Source organism: Panicum hallii, chromosome 8 (genome assembly GCF_002211085.1).
Source record: "Panicum hallii strain FIL2 chromosome 8, PHallii_v3.1, whole genome shotgun sequence".
NCBI lineage: Eukaryota > Viridiplantae > Streptophyta > Magnoliopsida > Poales > Poaceae > Panicum > Panicum hallii.
The window spans coordinates 3,969,987-3,987,439 of record NC_038049.1 but is presented as its reverse complement, the minus strand read 5'-3'; the positions used below and the strand labels follow the sequence as shown (position 1 = coordinate 3,987,439).

At 43.5% G+C, this 17,453-nt stretch overlaps 2 protein-coding genes and 1 long non-coding RNA gene across 4 annotated transcripts; 2 read left to right on the top strand and 1 right to left on the bottom strand.

Annotated features, from left to right (window-relative positions):
* The first annotated feature begins 1,533 nt into the window (after positions 1–1,533).
* On the top strand, positions 1,534–5,881 carry LOC112902137 (ankyrin repeat-containing protein At5g02620-like). Of its 2 annotated transcripts, none has more exons than XM_025971064.1 (3): positions 1,534–1,949; positions 3,743–4,258; positions 4,359–5,881. In XM_025971064.1, exons 1-3 carry the CDS (start codon positions 1,763–1,765, stop codon positions 5,612–5,614), a joined length of 1,959 nt encoding a protein of 652 aa, XP_025826849.1. In that variant the 5' UTR covers positions 1,534–1,762; the 3' UTR covers positions 5,615–5,881. The 2 variants fall into 2 exon arrangements, with proteins under 2 accessions (XP_025826849.1, XP_025826850.1); XM_025971065.1 differs by lacking the exon at positions 1,534–1,949 and adding an exon at positions 1,986–2,583.
* Positions 5,882–7,854: 1,973 nt separating this feature from the next.
* LOC112903521 lies at positions 7,855–9,484 on the bottom strand. Its single transcript, XR_003230826.1, has 4 exons — positions 9,191–9,484; positions 8,621–8,724; positions 8,427–8,484; positions 7,855–7,913 (listed from the first exon to the last, which is right to left on the bottom strand). It is a non-coding gene; the product is annotated as an uncharacterized LOC112903521 (long non-coding RNA).
* Positions 9,485–11,526: 2,042 nt separating this feature from the next.
* LOC112902998 (F-box/WD-40 repeat-containing protein At3g52030) lies at positions 11,527–17,195 on the top strand. Its single transcript, XM_025972204.1, has 9 exons — positions 11,527–11,887; positions 12,770–12,955; positions 13,157–13,211; positions 13,664–13,762; positions 14,200–14,303; positions 14,639–14,728; positions 15,010–15,152; positions 15,828–15,912; positions 16,592–17,195. The coding sequence occupies exons 1-9, from the start codon at positions 11,703–11,705 to the stop codon at positions 16,962–16,964; spliced, it is 1,320 nt and encodes a 439-aa protein (XP_025827989.1). The 5' UTR covers positions 11,527–11,702; the 3' UTR covers positions 16,965–17,195.
* Positions 17,196–17,453: the final 258 nt, after the last annotated feature.

The window sequence follows — 17,453 nt, the reverse complement described above, 5'->3', positions numbered from 1 at the left end:
TAAATACGGGATAGAGATTGTAATAATGGTTGTTCACTTCGAAGACTTTGAGCCACTAGAGACAGCAATGGGGTGAGATAGCAACGGACACATCAAGAAAGAAAGAGGCTCCTCGTGTCGTCTCTCGACGTACATGCGTCAGTAAAAGCACGGTGCCCAACAATTAATGATTTCACCACAGGAGTGGATGGGAAGTAGGGCTCCCAGTGGGGCGTCTATTCATAGCGCGTGTGATTAGCGGTTGTATCATTGCACATGTTTGCTGGAGATAATAATATTTCAGAATAAAATTACAATATTTCAAAATAAGATAAAAATATTTTGAAACATTGTTATCTCCAACTTTTATTTTATTCTTAAATATTGTTATCTCCATCGAACATATGCGATGATACGGCGGCTAGTCGTACCTGCTATGAATAGACATTCTGCTCCCATCGCTATGATGGAAAGGCTAAAGTGTTATTGCCATGCCAAACTGCCAATATGCACATCTATCTGACTGCTCCAAAGTCTATCTGTGGTCAGCTCGTCTCGTCTTATCCTCAGAATATTTAGGTTCTATTTAGATTCAAGTGCTAATGAGTGAAAGTGTTAAACTTTAGTACTAGCGTATCTAAATAGAAATACTAATGAAGTAGGTTAAATTTTAGCCAGGATTCAAAACCTGTACCATGTGTATGATTGCTAATATATACTAAAGTTTAGCATTCAATTTTAGCTCCTCCAAACATACTCTTAGTATGTACTCACACGTGTCACGAGGTACCACAAGGAAGCTCCAAAATTGATGACATCATCTCACACAATGCACGTGTTGTTTACCAAACATCTACGGATCTATATGATCTCTCCCGCATGGACCTCTGTTGCAGTGCGTGGACTTTGTTACAAAATAGATGACAAAGAACAACGAAGAAGAACCGATCAACCCAGAGGACACAAGGATTTAACGTGGAAAACCCTTCCAAGGTAGAAGGGAAAAACCACGTCGCCAGCCAGCAGAACTTCACTGAGTGCGGTTACAAATGCCGGGAATTTTCAAAAATCTTTCTCTATCCCTAACGGCGGCTTACAAGAGGTATATATATGGAAATCCTAAGTTGGTTTTTATATGTGTATAGATAAATTTGGATCACAATTTGAGGCTCGAAGGCGACTTGTTGTCATTTGCCTTTGCGCTGCACGCACAGCCGTGTCTGAACCATGCGATGCACGGCGACGTCGCCCTCTGGCCTGACTTTTCTCTGGTTCACTATAGCTGCCTAGCTAGACTAAAATTTGACCACGCAGTCACTTGGCTGACACGGTGTGATGACTTGGCGACAGATCGGCCCGGGCAGCATCCAGGAAGTTTGATGAGCTAGCGTCTCGTCAATAGGCGATGACCACCATACACGTTGTAGCTAGCAGAAGATAGGGAAGTACCATAGATCGATGCTATTGTTGACTGTTCACGATCTTTCTCATTTACGACTGTTCACGTCCCTCAATGGGAGCGAGTTTGAGTCCCTCTCTCGACAAAGCGACTCTTCTGCAGAGCTGGATCATCACTGAAGTCTTCACAATCTATCACTACCGCACGTGTGAATGGCCAGGGGCGGCTGCTTCATCAACCCGATATATATTGACGCCGCGCGCGGCCCCGTAGTCCTCGCATAAAGCAGATTGATTTTTCTCTTTACTTATAGAAGAGACGCGCACATACATGCACGCACCGTCATAGCTCAGTGCTGCTGCAACTCCATCTCGATCAGATCGGATGGATCGTCAGCAGCAGCATATCCAGCTCGCATGCCCTTCCCGCGGCTCGCTGAATGATGACGCGCGCTTGGTCCAGATGTGCCCTTTGCTCTACCTCGCCGCCTACAGAGGGCGGCCGGAGGAGGTCATGGCGCTGCTTCTGCAGCAGCACGGCGCTGGGAAGGCAGGACGCTATCAAGCCACTGGTAACTACTAATAACTTGCGTCATCTCTAAGCTCTTTCTTTTTTTTTTCTTCCGATCTCTCTCTCTCTCTGTGTGTGTGTGTGTGTGTGTGTGTGTGTCAACTGGTTTGTGAATTGTGGTTATTAGTTGTTTCTACGATGATCACTACTAGGATCCTAGTTGCTGTGTGATTCTAATGTTTGTGATTATGAGTACAGTTATTTCTTTTTCTTATATACATATGTATATACATATATATATACACATACATATATATATGTATACGCATACATATATATATGTATACACACATATATTATATAACTCAAAGATATGTCGTTGTGACGAAAATATAATTCTGCATCATACATGTGCCATGGATATTTTGATCTTTCCTTTCAGCACGAATATTCCTAAGATACGGATACATGTTCCAATACGGAACTGTGACATTGTTGACTGTTTGAGAGGTTCACAGTCCTCCAAACAATACAGCTGGACAAAGTGACAGCAGTGTGTAACTTCATGCATGGGTACTCTTGTGTGTATCGTCCCTATCTCGACGGGGATCTTTAGTGCAACATCTGTACTAAGTCGTTATAGGATGATAACCAAACAAGAGAACACATGAGGACCATAAAATTTGGGAGATCATGTAAGTACTCGTGTGACTGCTTCTATTTTTCTAAATTTCCTTTTTTTAAAATATTTTTCTAGATTTTCGGTGGACCGCCCTAGAGTCGTCGGACAGTCATCCAATGGATCACCTATCATCTTCAACCTCTGAACTGATTTACATACCGTGGAAGATAACTGTGCTGGGTTGTCAGGTTGAGATCGATCGATGCGATTCGTCGACTGTTAAAAAGATTGTTTTCAGCTACCTATATAACATCAGCTCTCATAAATTGTATTAAAGTTTTGGTTATGCATAGTTCACTGTTCATAGCTCTTAATTACTATATATATTCCGTAGCACGTGACTTATTAGGGCCTGTCCGTGGCTCTTTAGCCCTTGGGCTAAAAAGTTTAGCCCCTTTTGCTGTTTGGATGCAAGGACTAAAGTTTAGCCTATGGGTGTTAAAAAGACCCTTTACCCTAAGGGTGGTAGAGAGAGGGGTTGGTGGGAGGGTTGTAGGGTGGATTTTTTTTACCCCTGGACCACTTTTAGACCCTTTTAATCCTTTTTAGCCCACCTTGGAGGGGCAATGGTGTTTGATTCTAGGAACTAAACTTTAGTTTCTGACACATCAAATGTTTGGTTACTAATTAGGAGTATTAAATATAGACTAATTATAAAACTAATTGCGCAGATGGAAACTAAATTGCGAGACGAATCTATTAAACCTAATTAGTCCATAATTTGATAATATGGCGCTACAGTAAATATATGCTAATGATAGATTAATTAGACTTAATAGATTTCTCTCGTGAATTAGACTCAATCTATGTAATTAGTTTTATAATTACCTCATGTTTAGTTCTGCTAATTAGCATCCGAATATTCGATACAACGAGGACTAAACTTTAGTCGGTGGAACCAAATGCCTCTCTAATGTGGTCTAAAGTCTAGACATGCACTTTCGTGTTTGGGCTAAAAATGCATGTCTAAATTTTAGATCATTGGAACCAAAACCCGTAGGCAAAAGCAGAATGGAGATCACCGTGAGATGAGAATGGCGGGATAGGGGTTTAATCTAGACCGTTGAACTTAGACCCAAATGTCAGGATGCTCACTTAGATATTTGCAAATTCAAAGTCACTATAGAATATTGAAACACTCCAAAATAATAATTTCCTCGTATCTGTTTCAGGCATTATTCAGCACGGACAGTGTGACATACTTGAGGTGACTGCGGAGAGGAACACCGTTCTTCACGTGGCTGCGGAGCAAGGGCACGACGAGCTGATCCGGGAGCTCTACATCAGGTTCAGGGAGGAGGGCCTCCTCTCTCGCCGGAACTCGGCGCTGGACACGCCGCTGCACTGCGCGGCGAGGGCGGGGCACGCCAGCGCCGTCGCGGTCCTCGTCCAGCTGGCCCAGGACCGCGGGGAGAGCATCCTGGGATGCAAGAACGAGGCCGGGGACACGGCCCTGCACCTCGCGGCGAGGCGCGGGCATGGCGCGGCGGTGGAGGCCCTGGTCTCGGCGGCGGCGGCGGAGACGGCGGCGGCCGAGCTGAACAACGCCGGCGTGTCGCCGCTGTACCTGGCCGTAATGAGCGGGTCGGTGCAAGCCGTCAGAGCGATTACTACCACGTGCAGGGACGCGTCGTCTGCCGGGGCGAGCTCGCAGAACGCTTTGCACGCTGCCGTCTTCCAGAGCTCAGGTTAGTTCTCGCCTGCTTCTCTTTATAGTTACAGCTTCGTAACCGAGGTGATTTCATGTGCAACATTGCTCGGAAAAGTTGTAATTGGCATTGCATGCAGAGATGGTTGACCTGCTACTGGAATGGAGGCCGGCTCTCGCCGGCGAGGTCGACAGCGGCGGCGGCACCCCGCTCCATTTCGCGTCGTCCAACGGCGACCGCGCCGTCGTGCAAGCGATCCTGCTCGCGGGGCCACCGGGAACGGTGTACAAGAAGGACCACCCGGGCGGCCTCTCGGCCCTCCACGTCGCGGCGCGGATGGGCCACAGCCGCGTCGTCGAGGACATGCTGGAGGCCTTCCCCGACGCCGCGGAGCTCCGCGGCGTCGACGGCGGGACCTTCGTGCACGCCGCGGCGAGGGAGAAGCGGTCCAAGGTCGTGGCCCTCGCCATCAGGAACCCCATGCTGCGGGGCCTCCTGGACGTGCAGGACCGGGACGGCAACACGCCGCTCCACCTCGCGGTGGCCGCGGGGGCGCCCGCCGTCGCGGAGGCCCTGCTCCAGAAGGGCAAGGTGCGGGCGGATGTCCTGAACAACGACGGGCGCACGCCGTTCGATCTCGCCGCAGGATCGACCAGCTTCTTCACCATGGTGAGCCTGGTGGTGACGCTCGCCGCGTTCCGGGCAAAGCTCCGGCCGCAAAGGCAGGACCACGCGGAACCGTGGAGCGGCCGCGATGTCGGGCGGTGGATAGAGAAGATGTCCGACCCCCTCTCGGTGGTGGCCGTGCTCATCGCCACCGCCGCGTTCGCCGCCGGGTTCAACCTGCCCGGCGGGTACAGCGACGACGGCAAGGCGAACCTCTCGGGCAGCTTCGCCTTCAAGAGCTTCCTGGTCCTGGACACCGTTGCCGTGGCGGCGTCCGTGACCGCGGTGATCCTGCTCGTCTACGGGAAGGGGTCGCGCTCCGCCGGGTCGTGGATGAGCTTGGCGGCGGCGCTGTTGTGCATGTGGGTGGCGCTGATCTGCCTGCTGCTGTGCTACTACTTGGCGCTGAGCTCCGTGACGAACACGAGGGCGGTCTACCGCTACGGGTTCATGGTGATATACGGCGGCGTATGGTTGCTGCAGGTCTGCATCGAGACCTGGATTGGGCTAGCGACGTCGTACTGCACGGTCTTGAGGTTTTTTCTGTTTCATCAGCTCCGGCGATTGAAGGGAAGACGTGCCGTCAAGCGGCGGTTTCCTCTCGCCGGCGCTTCCGTGCTCAGCTTCTATGCGTTTAAAGTTATAAGTTTCGTAGGGTTTGTCGTTTTTGGATTCTTAATTGAATTGAAAGGGGAACTGGGCGCCTCACCTGCCCCCTCTCCTCTCTAGAGAGAAAAAATGTAGCAGCTCTGATTGGTTAGAGCCACTGCTATACATATGATCCTCCATTTCTCATACGAGTTATGGTCGAAGAAGCTTGGTTTCTAGGAAACTGTATCTGCAACAATTAGTCTTCAAAAGGTGCGTATAGGGGTAGGATTGCGTGCGTATATTCACAGAGGTAGTCTGAGTCTGTGCTATGTTTCATAAAAGAACAATAAGTGACACTGCAGTATCTAATGTTTAGAATGTTTATGATAGACTGTAACCTTGATTATTCCCGATATGGTTCCTTCTTCTAAAAAGCAAATTAGCCAACCAAATAGTTTATGAAAATGAGTGAGATGAAAAATCCTTCATGAGCCTGTCCAAATTGTTCCTAGGCACCACAAGCATGCCTTCAGTCTCCAGGGTTTTGGGGATCATGACCATTTTCCATGTACAGTATGCCCCATCATCATCTAAAAATGACAATGTTCTGCTTTAGGAATTCATTAGCCGTTAGTATATTAAAGAAAGGTAGTTATCACATAAAAAGCATACAAACTCGATATGTTGGCTCTCATCGTTATGATTCTGAAGCCTTCTTTATTGTCCCCATTAATGGCTTGAAAAATTATGGCACGAAGAAAGCTGACGGCTTCATTGTGGAAATAAGCTCATGATTGAGACAAAGCAAAATATCAAGCCCTTACAATATGTATATTGTGGTGGTTAATATTGTTACCCCCAAGCTAGTATTCAGTTCGTGCACTAAATATAATTGCAGTTTGAAAGTTGTCCCATTTAACCTCCTAACGAAATTTATCCTTTTCTCGTCTGTTGTGAATTTAAGTTCAAGTTTTGTGGGGCGGCAGATGAGATCATACGTGCTGGGCTTTGGACAACATAGTATTACCAAAAGATTTCTGATAGGTTACTCAATAATGTTAGTATGATTTTGTTGGTCTATGTTGTATATTTAATATATATAATATCATCTCAAAGTCATTACTTCTTACAGAATCTCCAATCTAATAGTTAATGCCAAGTCATATTTTGGTCTAGAATCAAGTGAATAGAAGGGGTATAATCATAATCCGAACATTGATGAAATGCATCAAAATCCCTAGTCAGCTCTAATCAGTTCCAGGATAACCTTATGTTCTTTGTTCATGATGTATATGAAATGTCGTATCTCTAAATCACTTTTTAGTTGTATTATCTTTCATCATGTGGCAGGGTTATATTTTAGCTGCAACTTTCTTTGAGTTCTACAACAGTGTTTAGAGCCTGTTTGGTAGAGCTCTACCTACCGCTGATTCTCTGAAAGGAGTGATTTTGTGGCTTAAAGTGATTCACTACAATAAACTTTGTGGAAAAGGATATTGTGAGAGAAATGAAAATCTAGTTTAGTTAGTTTCCACCCCTAGTTCATTTTATAAAATCACCTCACACGATCAACATAAAATCACTTCTCTCTGAAAAATTATTTAACATAACTCCTCTTGAATTCATTTATAAGTTGTTCTGAGAGCTGTGTCCAATAGATCATTAGTGGGGGCAACTTAGGTGTTACCGCACCTTACCGCGCTTAAAAGTGCATCAAAATTTCGATTAAAAAAGTAAATGTATGGATCATATCATCGTCACCAACAATCATGCAGAAAATGAATCTGAACAAAGCTCTTTAGAATGATGGTGTCCGGCCAATAATATTAGCCATGCGGGTTTATAGGGTATAAAATGTTGGCATTATGGATTTAGGTTCAAAGTTCATTGTGCTAGGGTTGAGTGGTTTAAGGTGGTGACGAGAAGCAGTAAATTCTTTGGAATCTGAAGCTGCCTAAACATGGACGAATGATTGAGGTGACCTTTCTTCGTGCCGAGAAGTACTTATGAAATTAACAATTCATTCTGCTTCCTATACCTAGTTCTGAACTGAAAGGACTTTCAACCTAAGGCAGAGGATGCATATTACGAACTTAAATTCAGTAAACACTAATCTATTTTTGAACTATAAAACTTTCAATTAAAGAACAAAACAAGGAGTCAGTTCTCATGCACCTTGATACCGAATTTATTCAACTTCACAAACTAGGCTAGAAGACAGTCATGAAATTAATTAATTGATCACACACCTTAAGAAATATAAACTCATATTTCTTTCCATAATGCAACTATCTCAGAGAATTACATACTACTTCATATTCATAGACAAAGTTCAATGTCTTACTATTGAATCTCAACAAAAGATCATAGTTTATTTGCCTCTAGGGAGTCGGTGCTGGAGTAGGAAGAGTATCTTGAACCAGTGGACCCGTCAATGCTATATCCACAATTGCGCATGGTGCAAAACAATATCAGGAAAAAAAACAGGTTCTAGAAACAATTTCATGTATAAAAAGTTGCATCAAAATTGGAGGTCACAATTTTAAGCACTAATGCTGTTGTGACATTGAATTTGATAGGTACCGGTTGGAAAATTGAGAATGGAATGAGAAACTATCTTGAAATTGATGTCTGAAAATTTTAGAACCTCTAACGATTACAAGGTCACGACAAGCTTGATGTGTACATGGCAAGTCTTCTATTCAACAGGTCAAGCCAATGTATTTAGTGATTAAAACTATATGAACTATTTAGTCATGAACTACACAGAAACGTTTCTTTTATCAAAGAGAGATTGAATGGCTACCCTGCAGGCCAGCTACCTGTGTTCTTACCTTCTATTTATGTGGCAAGCCCTACTAACAATACTACAAGCATGGTTTTGGAAATAACATAGATAAAGCCATAAAGTTATGCTGAGTTCAGTTTGGTTCAGAACAAGGCTACTTACATGAGACTTTCTGCCAACGCTATCATATTGTGTCTATAGCTGATCAAGCGATATTTACCTGAAATTAAATTAAATTAGATAAGGTATTTGCATGATCATGTCATATTTATTTCCCAACATCCAGACACTATGCAAATTTGTAACCTGGGCTGCAGCTAAACAATGAAACATTAGGATATAACAGAGGCACTCACCTTCCAGATTCCAGCAAAGTACAATAGTGATGCTTCACATATAGATTTGCTCACACACCCATTAGATTTGTGTGCAGCAGCTAGCTAGCAGTTCTCAACACTTCCTGGTAAATAAAATTACTAATCAGTCAGTTGATTCTGCCAACATGCAAGGTAACAAGTACACTCGAGCTAGTTGCCTCCAAATAAATTCTAGGATATATCATTAGGAATAGAACAGGGTCAATCCTTACTAGTGTCATGCATACTTCGAGTGTGAACAAATTTCTTTAGCATACGAGATGACCCCTCAATATTACAACTAACTTGTATGTTTCCATTACCACCTTTGCGCATCATTTATTCATTTTCAGTTCACAAACAAGACTAGAACACAATCATCAAATGAAATAGTTGGGCACCCCACCGTATGAAAAATAACCTCATGCTTCCTTTTCCTCTGATAGACAAGTAAAGGGTCAATGTATTCCTGTTGGGAAACATAGAGAAACATGAAGAACCACATGGTTTCCACTCAAATCTTTACTCGGTCCCCTATAGAGAAATTAACACCACACAAGAGAATCGTACCACATGGAGCTGAGGAAGACGGCCTTGGCAGGCACGCATCCGTCTCATCGAGCGCGTGATGGAGTACACGGGCTTGCGTCCGGCTCGGTGGCGTTGCAGCTGAGGTGCAAGAACTCGGCGTATGTCACAGCACCGGCACCGGACAACCATATCCGCGCTAGGCTTGCTGCTGACAGCACTGAGTCCGTGTCCCGCTTGGCCGGCGCCGGCGACGCAGGCAAGATCCGCCCGACTGGAAGCCGACCGCGAGCTTTCGGATCCGGGATGGGGAGGATACGACAAGAAAATTGTAATTATGGGACTTCCAATATCACGCTTCGCAATTTTGCCATTAGTAACATTGATAACGTACAATTGTACTGCCATTATGTGTATTTTCTCTTTTTTCTAATTTTCTTTTTATGTATTTGGGGCGTGAATTGTCCATTGCACCCCTGTGCTTTTGCCCGACGTTGGAGTGCGGGGACACGAGACTTACAGGACTGCGTGGTAGGTGCTCGACGGAACACTCACGAGCTTGGAGCGCGAGCCCGACGAGTTCTGGATGCGGAACCAGAAGCCGATGCTGCTGTCCGTGGCCTCCGATATCGGCAGGATCAGGTCCGCCGGCTGGAAGTACGATTCCGGCAACGTCGGCGTCGGCGGAGGAGGATCCCGCGTCCGCGAGGTAAGCCGGGACGCCGTGGAACTTGAAGGAGACGCCGACGTTGTACACGCCGGTGTACTGGTCGTTGACGAGGTTCTCAAGCATGACGGAGAGCACGCGGGGAGCGGATCAGCGCGGAGTGGCGGTTCACGTCCTTGGGCGGTCCAGCGGATGCTGTTGGGGGTGGGCTCGACGGTGGTGGTGCGGAGGAGCTCGGCGCCGTCGAGCCAGACGGCCGCGACACGGTCGTACTGGTCCCCGACGATGGCCACGGAGGAGAGTACGACGAGGGACCACGGCGCGGGCACCCCACGGGCGGCGCGTATGCGGCCGTGGCGGGGGGCGCGCCGTAGGTGTTGCCGTGTTGGCGAAGGAGTAGGAGAGCACCGGCACGACGCAGGATGGCGCCGACGGCGGGGGACGCGGGGTCGGGTAGGTGGGGTCGAGGTACTCCTGCACGGGCGCATTACCGAGCCGGAGAAGAGTAGCGGTAGGACGTCGGCGAGGCCCGGACCGCCCGGTCGGACACGCGGCTCCTGGACGTACGGGAGCTTCAAGATCCGTGCTAAGAGGAAGTCCCGCTTCAGCGGGAAAAAATTGCGGCGGCCGGGTCTGCCTCGTCGGGCGGCTGGGCCATGGCCGCCGGCCCTAGGTCGCGGGAGAAGTCGAACGCGATTGCGAAGAGACGATCGCGAGAGAAGTCGAACGGGAGAAGGATCGGGAGACGTGCGTGGTCAAAAAAAGAAGAGAGGGGTACAATGGACAATTCACAACCCAAATACATGAAAAGAAACTTATAAAAAAGAGAAAATACACCCAGTGGAGTTGCACATGTTCGAAGTCCCAATTTTACGAAATTGTTACTGATGGTAAAATTCCGAAGTGCGATGTTTGGAGTCCTATAATTGCAATTTTCTCGGATACGACGGGCTGAGCATGCATAGAATATAACTCTCGCTTTTCAAAGAGTAAAATAATTTTAAATCTAGTCAAATTTATATAAAAATTACTAGCATTCATATCTTCAAATAAATTTAGTATAAAAATATATTACATGATTAATCTAATAATACTTTATTTTGTAATATAAATATTAATATTATTTTATATAAATTTAGTTAAAATTGAAATTATTTGACTCTTCAGAAAACGAGAGTTGTATTCTTTTTTGGAACAGAGGGAGTAGCGGATAAGTGAAAATTACTTGGGGGTTGGAGAATAGATAGATGTCATCTCATAAAATTTTTTCCGTATTATTTAGAAAAGTCTAAGTGCATCTCCAAATTTTTTTTCTAAAATCTCATCATTTAAGATGCCATTTGAGTAAAATTTATTTTCTATATTTTTTACTCTCCAACAACTTTCTGTATCTTGCGCGTAATTTAAAAAGCAATTCTCGCTCTCCATCTTTAACTAGCGAGAAACCTAGAATAGAGAGTTCTATATTTAGATATCCAATTAGCAAGAAATTCAAAATAGAGAAGATCTAGGTATCATATTTAGATTAAAGAGGCTGTTGAACCAAATCTATATTTCCAAAAATATAAATGTTGAATCAAATCTCTATTCCTAACTATATATAGGAGTCTCTCTGCGATACCGCTGACAGCGAGAGCCGTGAATTAGTGATGCAGTGGATGGAAGTTATTTTTGTTCCATTTTTTTTTAATAGAAAAAAGAAATTTGTTGTAAGCCCAGTCGCGGCCCAGGATAAACAGTTGTGGTCTTGTGGAGTTAAGCGGCGGCTCCGGCCACCGCCGCCGCCTCGCGTCGTCCACAAGGAAGGCCCCTCTTGCTCTCTGTCTCGGCCCCGGTCTCGAACCGGCCGGGAGGTCAGGTGGGGCTGTGGGGGAGCAGCACATCAGCATGGAGGCGAGCAGCAGCCGGGGTTGGAGCGGGAGCGCGGCTCTCAAGCGCCGCAGAGGCGCCGGCGCCTGCTCCGGCTCCGGGTCGACGGCGCAGTCGCTGAACGACGACATCCTCCGCTCCGTCTTCTCCCGTCTGGACGACCACTTCGACCTCGCCCGATGCGCCGCCGTCTGCAGCTCCTGGTACACAGCTTCCCCCCTTCCTTCCCCCTTCCAGTTATCCGCCTGGTTGCTCGAATCAGCAGCCGCTCCCTTAGTTTTATGGTATCATCTTTCGCTTCCGTGGCTAATCTTAGTTCATCCATGATTTAGCGGACAGCCAATTTGTGCATCTTGCGTTGCTTTCCCGTTCATCCACGATGGATTCAGTTTAATTCATGTTCAGGATGAACAGTAGGAACCGGCGTCCAGTAGTTTCTGTGCTAGCTCTTTCTTCCTGGGAGACGAGAAAAAACTTAGCTTTTGGTGGTAGGAAGGTACTAATTTCATCAGGATGCTGGGTACACATAGAGGCTGCTCCTCACAAACGGAAATTTTGTCTTATGAGAACTGGGCCACTGCAGGTTAGAATGTTTGCTGCTTGTGTTCTGTGTGATATTATGATGCATCCTATTGGCTGCGAGAGAGCACCTGAAATATTGGATTGGGTCTGTTTCACTAGGAAGTAGATCTGGCAACCAGGAGTGCCTGATTTTGAGGCACTGGATCACTGATGGGAGTAGGTGAAGCCATAGACTTGTGGCTATCTGAGATGCATTTTATTCTCACCATTTATTTGCGGTCTTTGTCTGAACCATGACACCTTTAGGATCCTAATAACTAATGTCATGTATTAACTATGACTGTGCACATCTACAACCCTTTTAAGCCAGTGTTATTAATGGTTCCAGACCATATGTTGTGCCATAAATTCCTGCAATAGATGATGATTTTCTGTTTGTCATTTTTTTGTTCACTCCTGTTTGGTTTGTTGGGTGAGTTTTTTTCCTTGGGACATCTCTGAAACTCTGGGGCTATACCAGTGTTGATTAACATTTGCAATATGATTTTCTCCTCGGTTTATAGGAATAGGATAATTGTAACAGCACATCTCATGAGGGAGCTTTATTACAAGAGGAATCCACCAGCAAGAGGTTCAAGCTCTAACATTTCAGTGAAAAGTTACTTTGAGGCGCTTGCAATGGATGAGCATACATCCTCTTTGTCTAGTGGGCCAGCTGATGCCTATCAGTGGATTGGCCACCCAATGAGGTAAGAACTCATGTTATACCTCCTATATATTGTGTATAATGACAGGGGTTCTTGTTTGTTAGGTCACAAAAAATCGTATACTTTATATTTTCTGCTTTTATAAATCATACTTATTTTTGAGCTACTGTACATTGTATGAGCAGAATAGTCAATGTTCATATTTTTTTCCCTTTCAGTTTCTTATTTTTTTTTTTGTTTCAGGGCTACTTTGTGCCGTATGAGGGGTGGTTCGATTTTAACTGGAGTTGGAGATAAGGTGGGCATTGCATCATATAATGTTCTTAATATGTTTAATCAGCATAAATATCAAATGTAATTTGGTGTTACGGTAAGTTAACCATAGTCGCTGTTCCGATTAGTATTATTGAGCTATATGGTGTAGATGTTGCAAAACATCATCTATATTTAGAACCCTTACATGTAGTATGCCTGGCAGGTTTATTGTGGAAATAAATGGTGTAAAATGAGACTACTGTTGAGACAATACCATAATGACATAGAATGTGACATAACATGATTATGCTGTTGTTTCAGGTGGTTGACTAGTCTCATTGATCAATCATCCATAGTTTCTGATTGTTGAATTACTTAACATGATTATGCTGTTGTTTCTAGTGCTTGATCTGTTTTCTATCACTATTGTCCCTAATCTGTTGCTCATCTATGAATAGTTCGTAGTTTTGACACTTTTTTTTCTTTTTTTGACAGTTTCTCCGGCTTTGGTCTGCTGAAACCTGCAAATTCATGAATGAGTACAATGTGCCGAATGCTAAAACATTGGTCGACTTCAATTTTGATGAGAATAAGGTAATCAATATCGGTGCATTTCCATTTTCTTATTTGGGTATCACTTGCTGTGGTCTTTGTGTTTGACTGAAAGAGCCAACATTGCTTGAGTTAAGGCACACAGAAAGTTTAAAATGTGCTTTCTTGTTCGCACATGCTTCTTTGTAGCAGCTTGTAGTGTAGAGGGCATGTATCACCTATTTATATGACATAAACTTAAGCTGTTCTTCCAACGCATCAACATTGTAACACACTGACTGAGTTGGTGTTTCCAATAGTTATATCATATCATCCAAACTAGTTTGTTTTATTCATGGAAGATGTACATGTACTGAACCGAAATCGAGTTGTTATAGTTGAAATTGCTTTGTTTTAAAATTTTATACCACAGCATGTCTCTTGACACAAGGTGAATTTCTTTTTTCCTACCAGAAAATTTATTTCAATGCTCTGTGAAGATTGTAGGTTTGACTAGCTCCCAGATTTGCATATGGAGACGGAGTGAACCAATAAGCATATTTCAATCTGGTGGAGCCTCTTTCAATCATGGGTTATGCATGAGGTGAGGAGGCTGGGTTTCATTCCTTGATCTGCCATGCCTTTTTAGGCTAATTACAATATTAGTGTTAGCTGCTAGCCACCTATTACTAATATTTTGAAGTTGTGTTCGAGCATGAAATTGCACTGGAGGGGTCATGAATAAGTTTATGAATGACCCACTATTATTTTTCTCTCGAACGCGCAGGAGAACTGCGCATCAATATATTAAGAAGAATAAAAGAAGGGCGGGGGGGGGGGGGGGGGGGGTAAAAGAGCCCTCCCACTATTATGACTAGCCTAGAAAATGTTATTTTTATTTTGATTATGATTTTACCTATTGTTCATTTGCTTGTGCAGTTTTGCTGACCCAGAGGTTGTAATTGGCTGTGAGGATGGTCGAGCCTTTGTATATGATATGTACAGTAGGAGTTGTTCAAGTATTTATCGGTAAGTGCCTTACCAGATTTTTCTTCATTTTAATATGTTGACACTTTTTGCAGCTACAAGCTCTAGTTCACTGGAATTGCTCGATCAATTTCACAACTTGAAGTTGCAAACTTTATTTGCAACATCATTGAAGTAGAAAAATAGTTGTAAGAATACTGAAAACAAAAGGAATTATGGTAGTCATGCATATAGAAAGATATTGTTTCGTGAGGTTAATTTGTAGTTCTTATTGTAACTTAATGTGTTCTGGAATTGATCCCTGTTTAAAATGTGCAATACAGGCTTCATTCTTCTCCTGTGACATGCTTAACAATAACAGATGATCAGCTGATTCTTGGTGGTTCTACATTTGGAAATGTAGCTATTGCGGATCAAACCTCAGGGCAGAAGTTAGGTGTTCTGAAATCAGCTTATGCACCTTTAGGTGAGCATTAGACTAATTGCCAATGGTAAGCATGGTCAACTTCCATTTGTTGGTGATCAATGAGGATGACTACAATTTTCCCAAATAAGACGTAACCTTTTAGAGACGAAAAATTTAAGGTGGTCCTAGCTAGCCCAGTTCCTGTCTTTTTGTGGCTGGCTTCAGTCTTATTAGCTTGTCAATTCCTTCTTTTCTTCATTTCAAGATGATGGCAGAACTTTTCTGCTTGTTGGTCATTAATAGAATGTCAAGATTTTCTATCACAGGATGCAATTGGTTAAGATGTAAAAGGTATTTTTGTAGCTAGACATTGAATGTATTATTCAAAAGCTCAAATATAACTTATGCCATTTTTCTCTTACCTTCCTATATGACATCACTACTGTCCCAACAGCCAAAGCAGATAGATAGAGAAATTAATCTTACTTCCAGAAGTGATGTGTGCTTATATAAATGTTCTTTTTTATCTGAGGTTTTATATAAGGTTAATTTCTTGTATTACTCATATTATTTTTAATTGTTAATTGCCTGCAAAAATTTGGATAATGTATCCTTGGTTGATAGATCGAATTGTATTAAGTTTATAATTACTGGATATTTAAAGGTAAGTATAATTAATCAAATCTCGTTTGAAACATTGTGGTGTAATTACTCAAATCTTTTTCACCGTTTCAGCAATAAGATCCTTATCTTTCAACACAAATTCACACATGGTATTCGCTGGCTCATCTGCTGGTTATGCACATTGCTGGGACTTAAGGTCAGTAAACAATACTGTACAGCTGTCTGGTTTGCTAAATATCTGAGGCTGTATCAATCACAAACCATGAGAATTTAAGCATGGTTTCTGCAGATATCCCCAAAGAAAGGAATTACATATATGTTTATCTCATTATCTGATCAAATTAGGAATCACTTCTCCCTTTGATGTTTGAATAGATGGATAAACAGTTGCGAATTTCATGGCATAAATTGTTATTGCACCTTTTAATATAAAGTAGTTAATTTGTTGTGTTGTACTCTTTGTGTTGTATGAAAAGGTCATTATGAAACTTTTCATTTGAACCTATAAATTTTGAGGAATTTACCTGTCATGTTTCATCACATGAGCTAGTTGGGAACTCAGATTGCTTTAGCATGATGCTTTTGCACAACTTATTAAGTCTTGTGAATTACTATCTAGATGCGAACTCTTAGTGGACAACCGCAATTCATGTTAGTCATCTGCTCATTCTAAGATTCATTTGATCAACCACATTTTCATGGCGCTTTGCCTTTTCTTATTACTTTCACAAGTATTTGAGATAATAGTTAGAGTTCAAATGCTGCCAACAAGAGTGTTTGCAACACATCCCTGTCGTGAACTGCTACTGCCAGAGTTAAGCAAATCATAACTGTGATCTCATCATGGTTCTTTTTATTCTCTGCTGTTGCTTCAGGACTCTGAAGCCTCTTTGGGAACCAAGAGTCAGCCCAAACGTCATCTACAGTGTACATCACTTGCCAGGTGACACAACAACACTGGCAGTCGGTGGCATCGACGGTGTGCTTCGGTTGATATGCCAAAGAACCGGTGATATCATTCGAAGCATTATCGTGGACACAGTCTGCCCAGCAGAATCCACATCGAGATCCAGGCATCAAATTGAGAAGAAGCGTGTTCGCGAGGTTGCCCCGGGTGCCCAAGTGGACAACATCTCCACACGCTTGCGCCCTCAGATTACCAGCCTGTCGGTTGGCATGAAGAAAATCGTGACCACCCATGGCGAAAACTACATTAGGGTCTTGAAGTTTGGCCCGAAAAAATCATAAAACTGTCATTCTAAGTGTGACGTAGTTATCTGGTTAGCCCACTGTTTGTAACCTGTACGCTCTCTGAATAATATGGTGTGACATGTATTATGTAACTGTAAGAATAGCTTGAAAAGCTGAAACACAGGTTGATGTACTGTTGCTCTTAAGATGCCTGAATCAGAAGGACTAATGTCTGTGGGTCAAGAGTTGGACATATATGGTTGTAGGTAAAACTGTTTGTAGTCAGTTTATGATAAATGGTTGTAGAAAAGAATGTTTTTTTTGTGAAAGAGAAAAAGAATGTTCATTACATGAATAGAAAACAAAAGGTGTCTTCAGTTTGTGATAAATGACCTGTTAAACAACTGTTTCTGAACCTACTTTGCGCAACATACTCTAGCTGGTACGGACGGACAGGGTTGGCAATTGCTGGTGTTTAGATTTGTGCAAAATTGAGTCGTGTGTCCCTGGACCCTGGTGATGGTTTTCAAACGTAATGATGGTTTA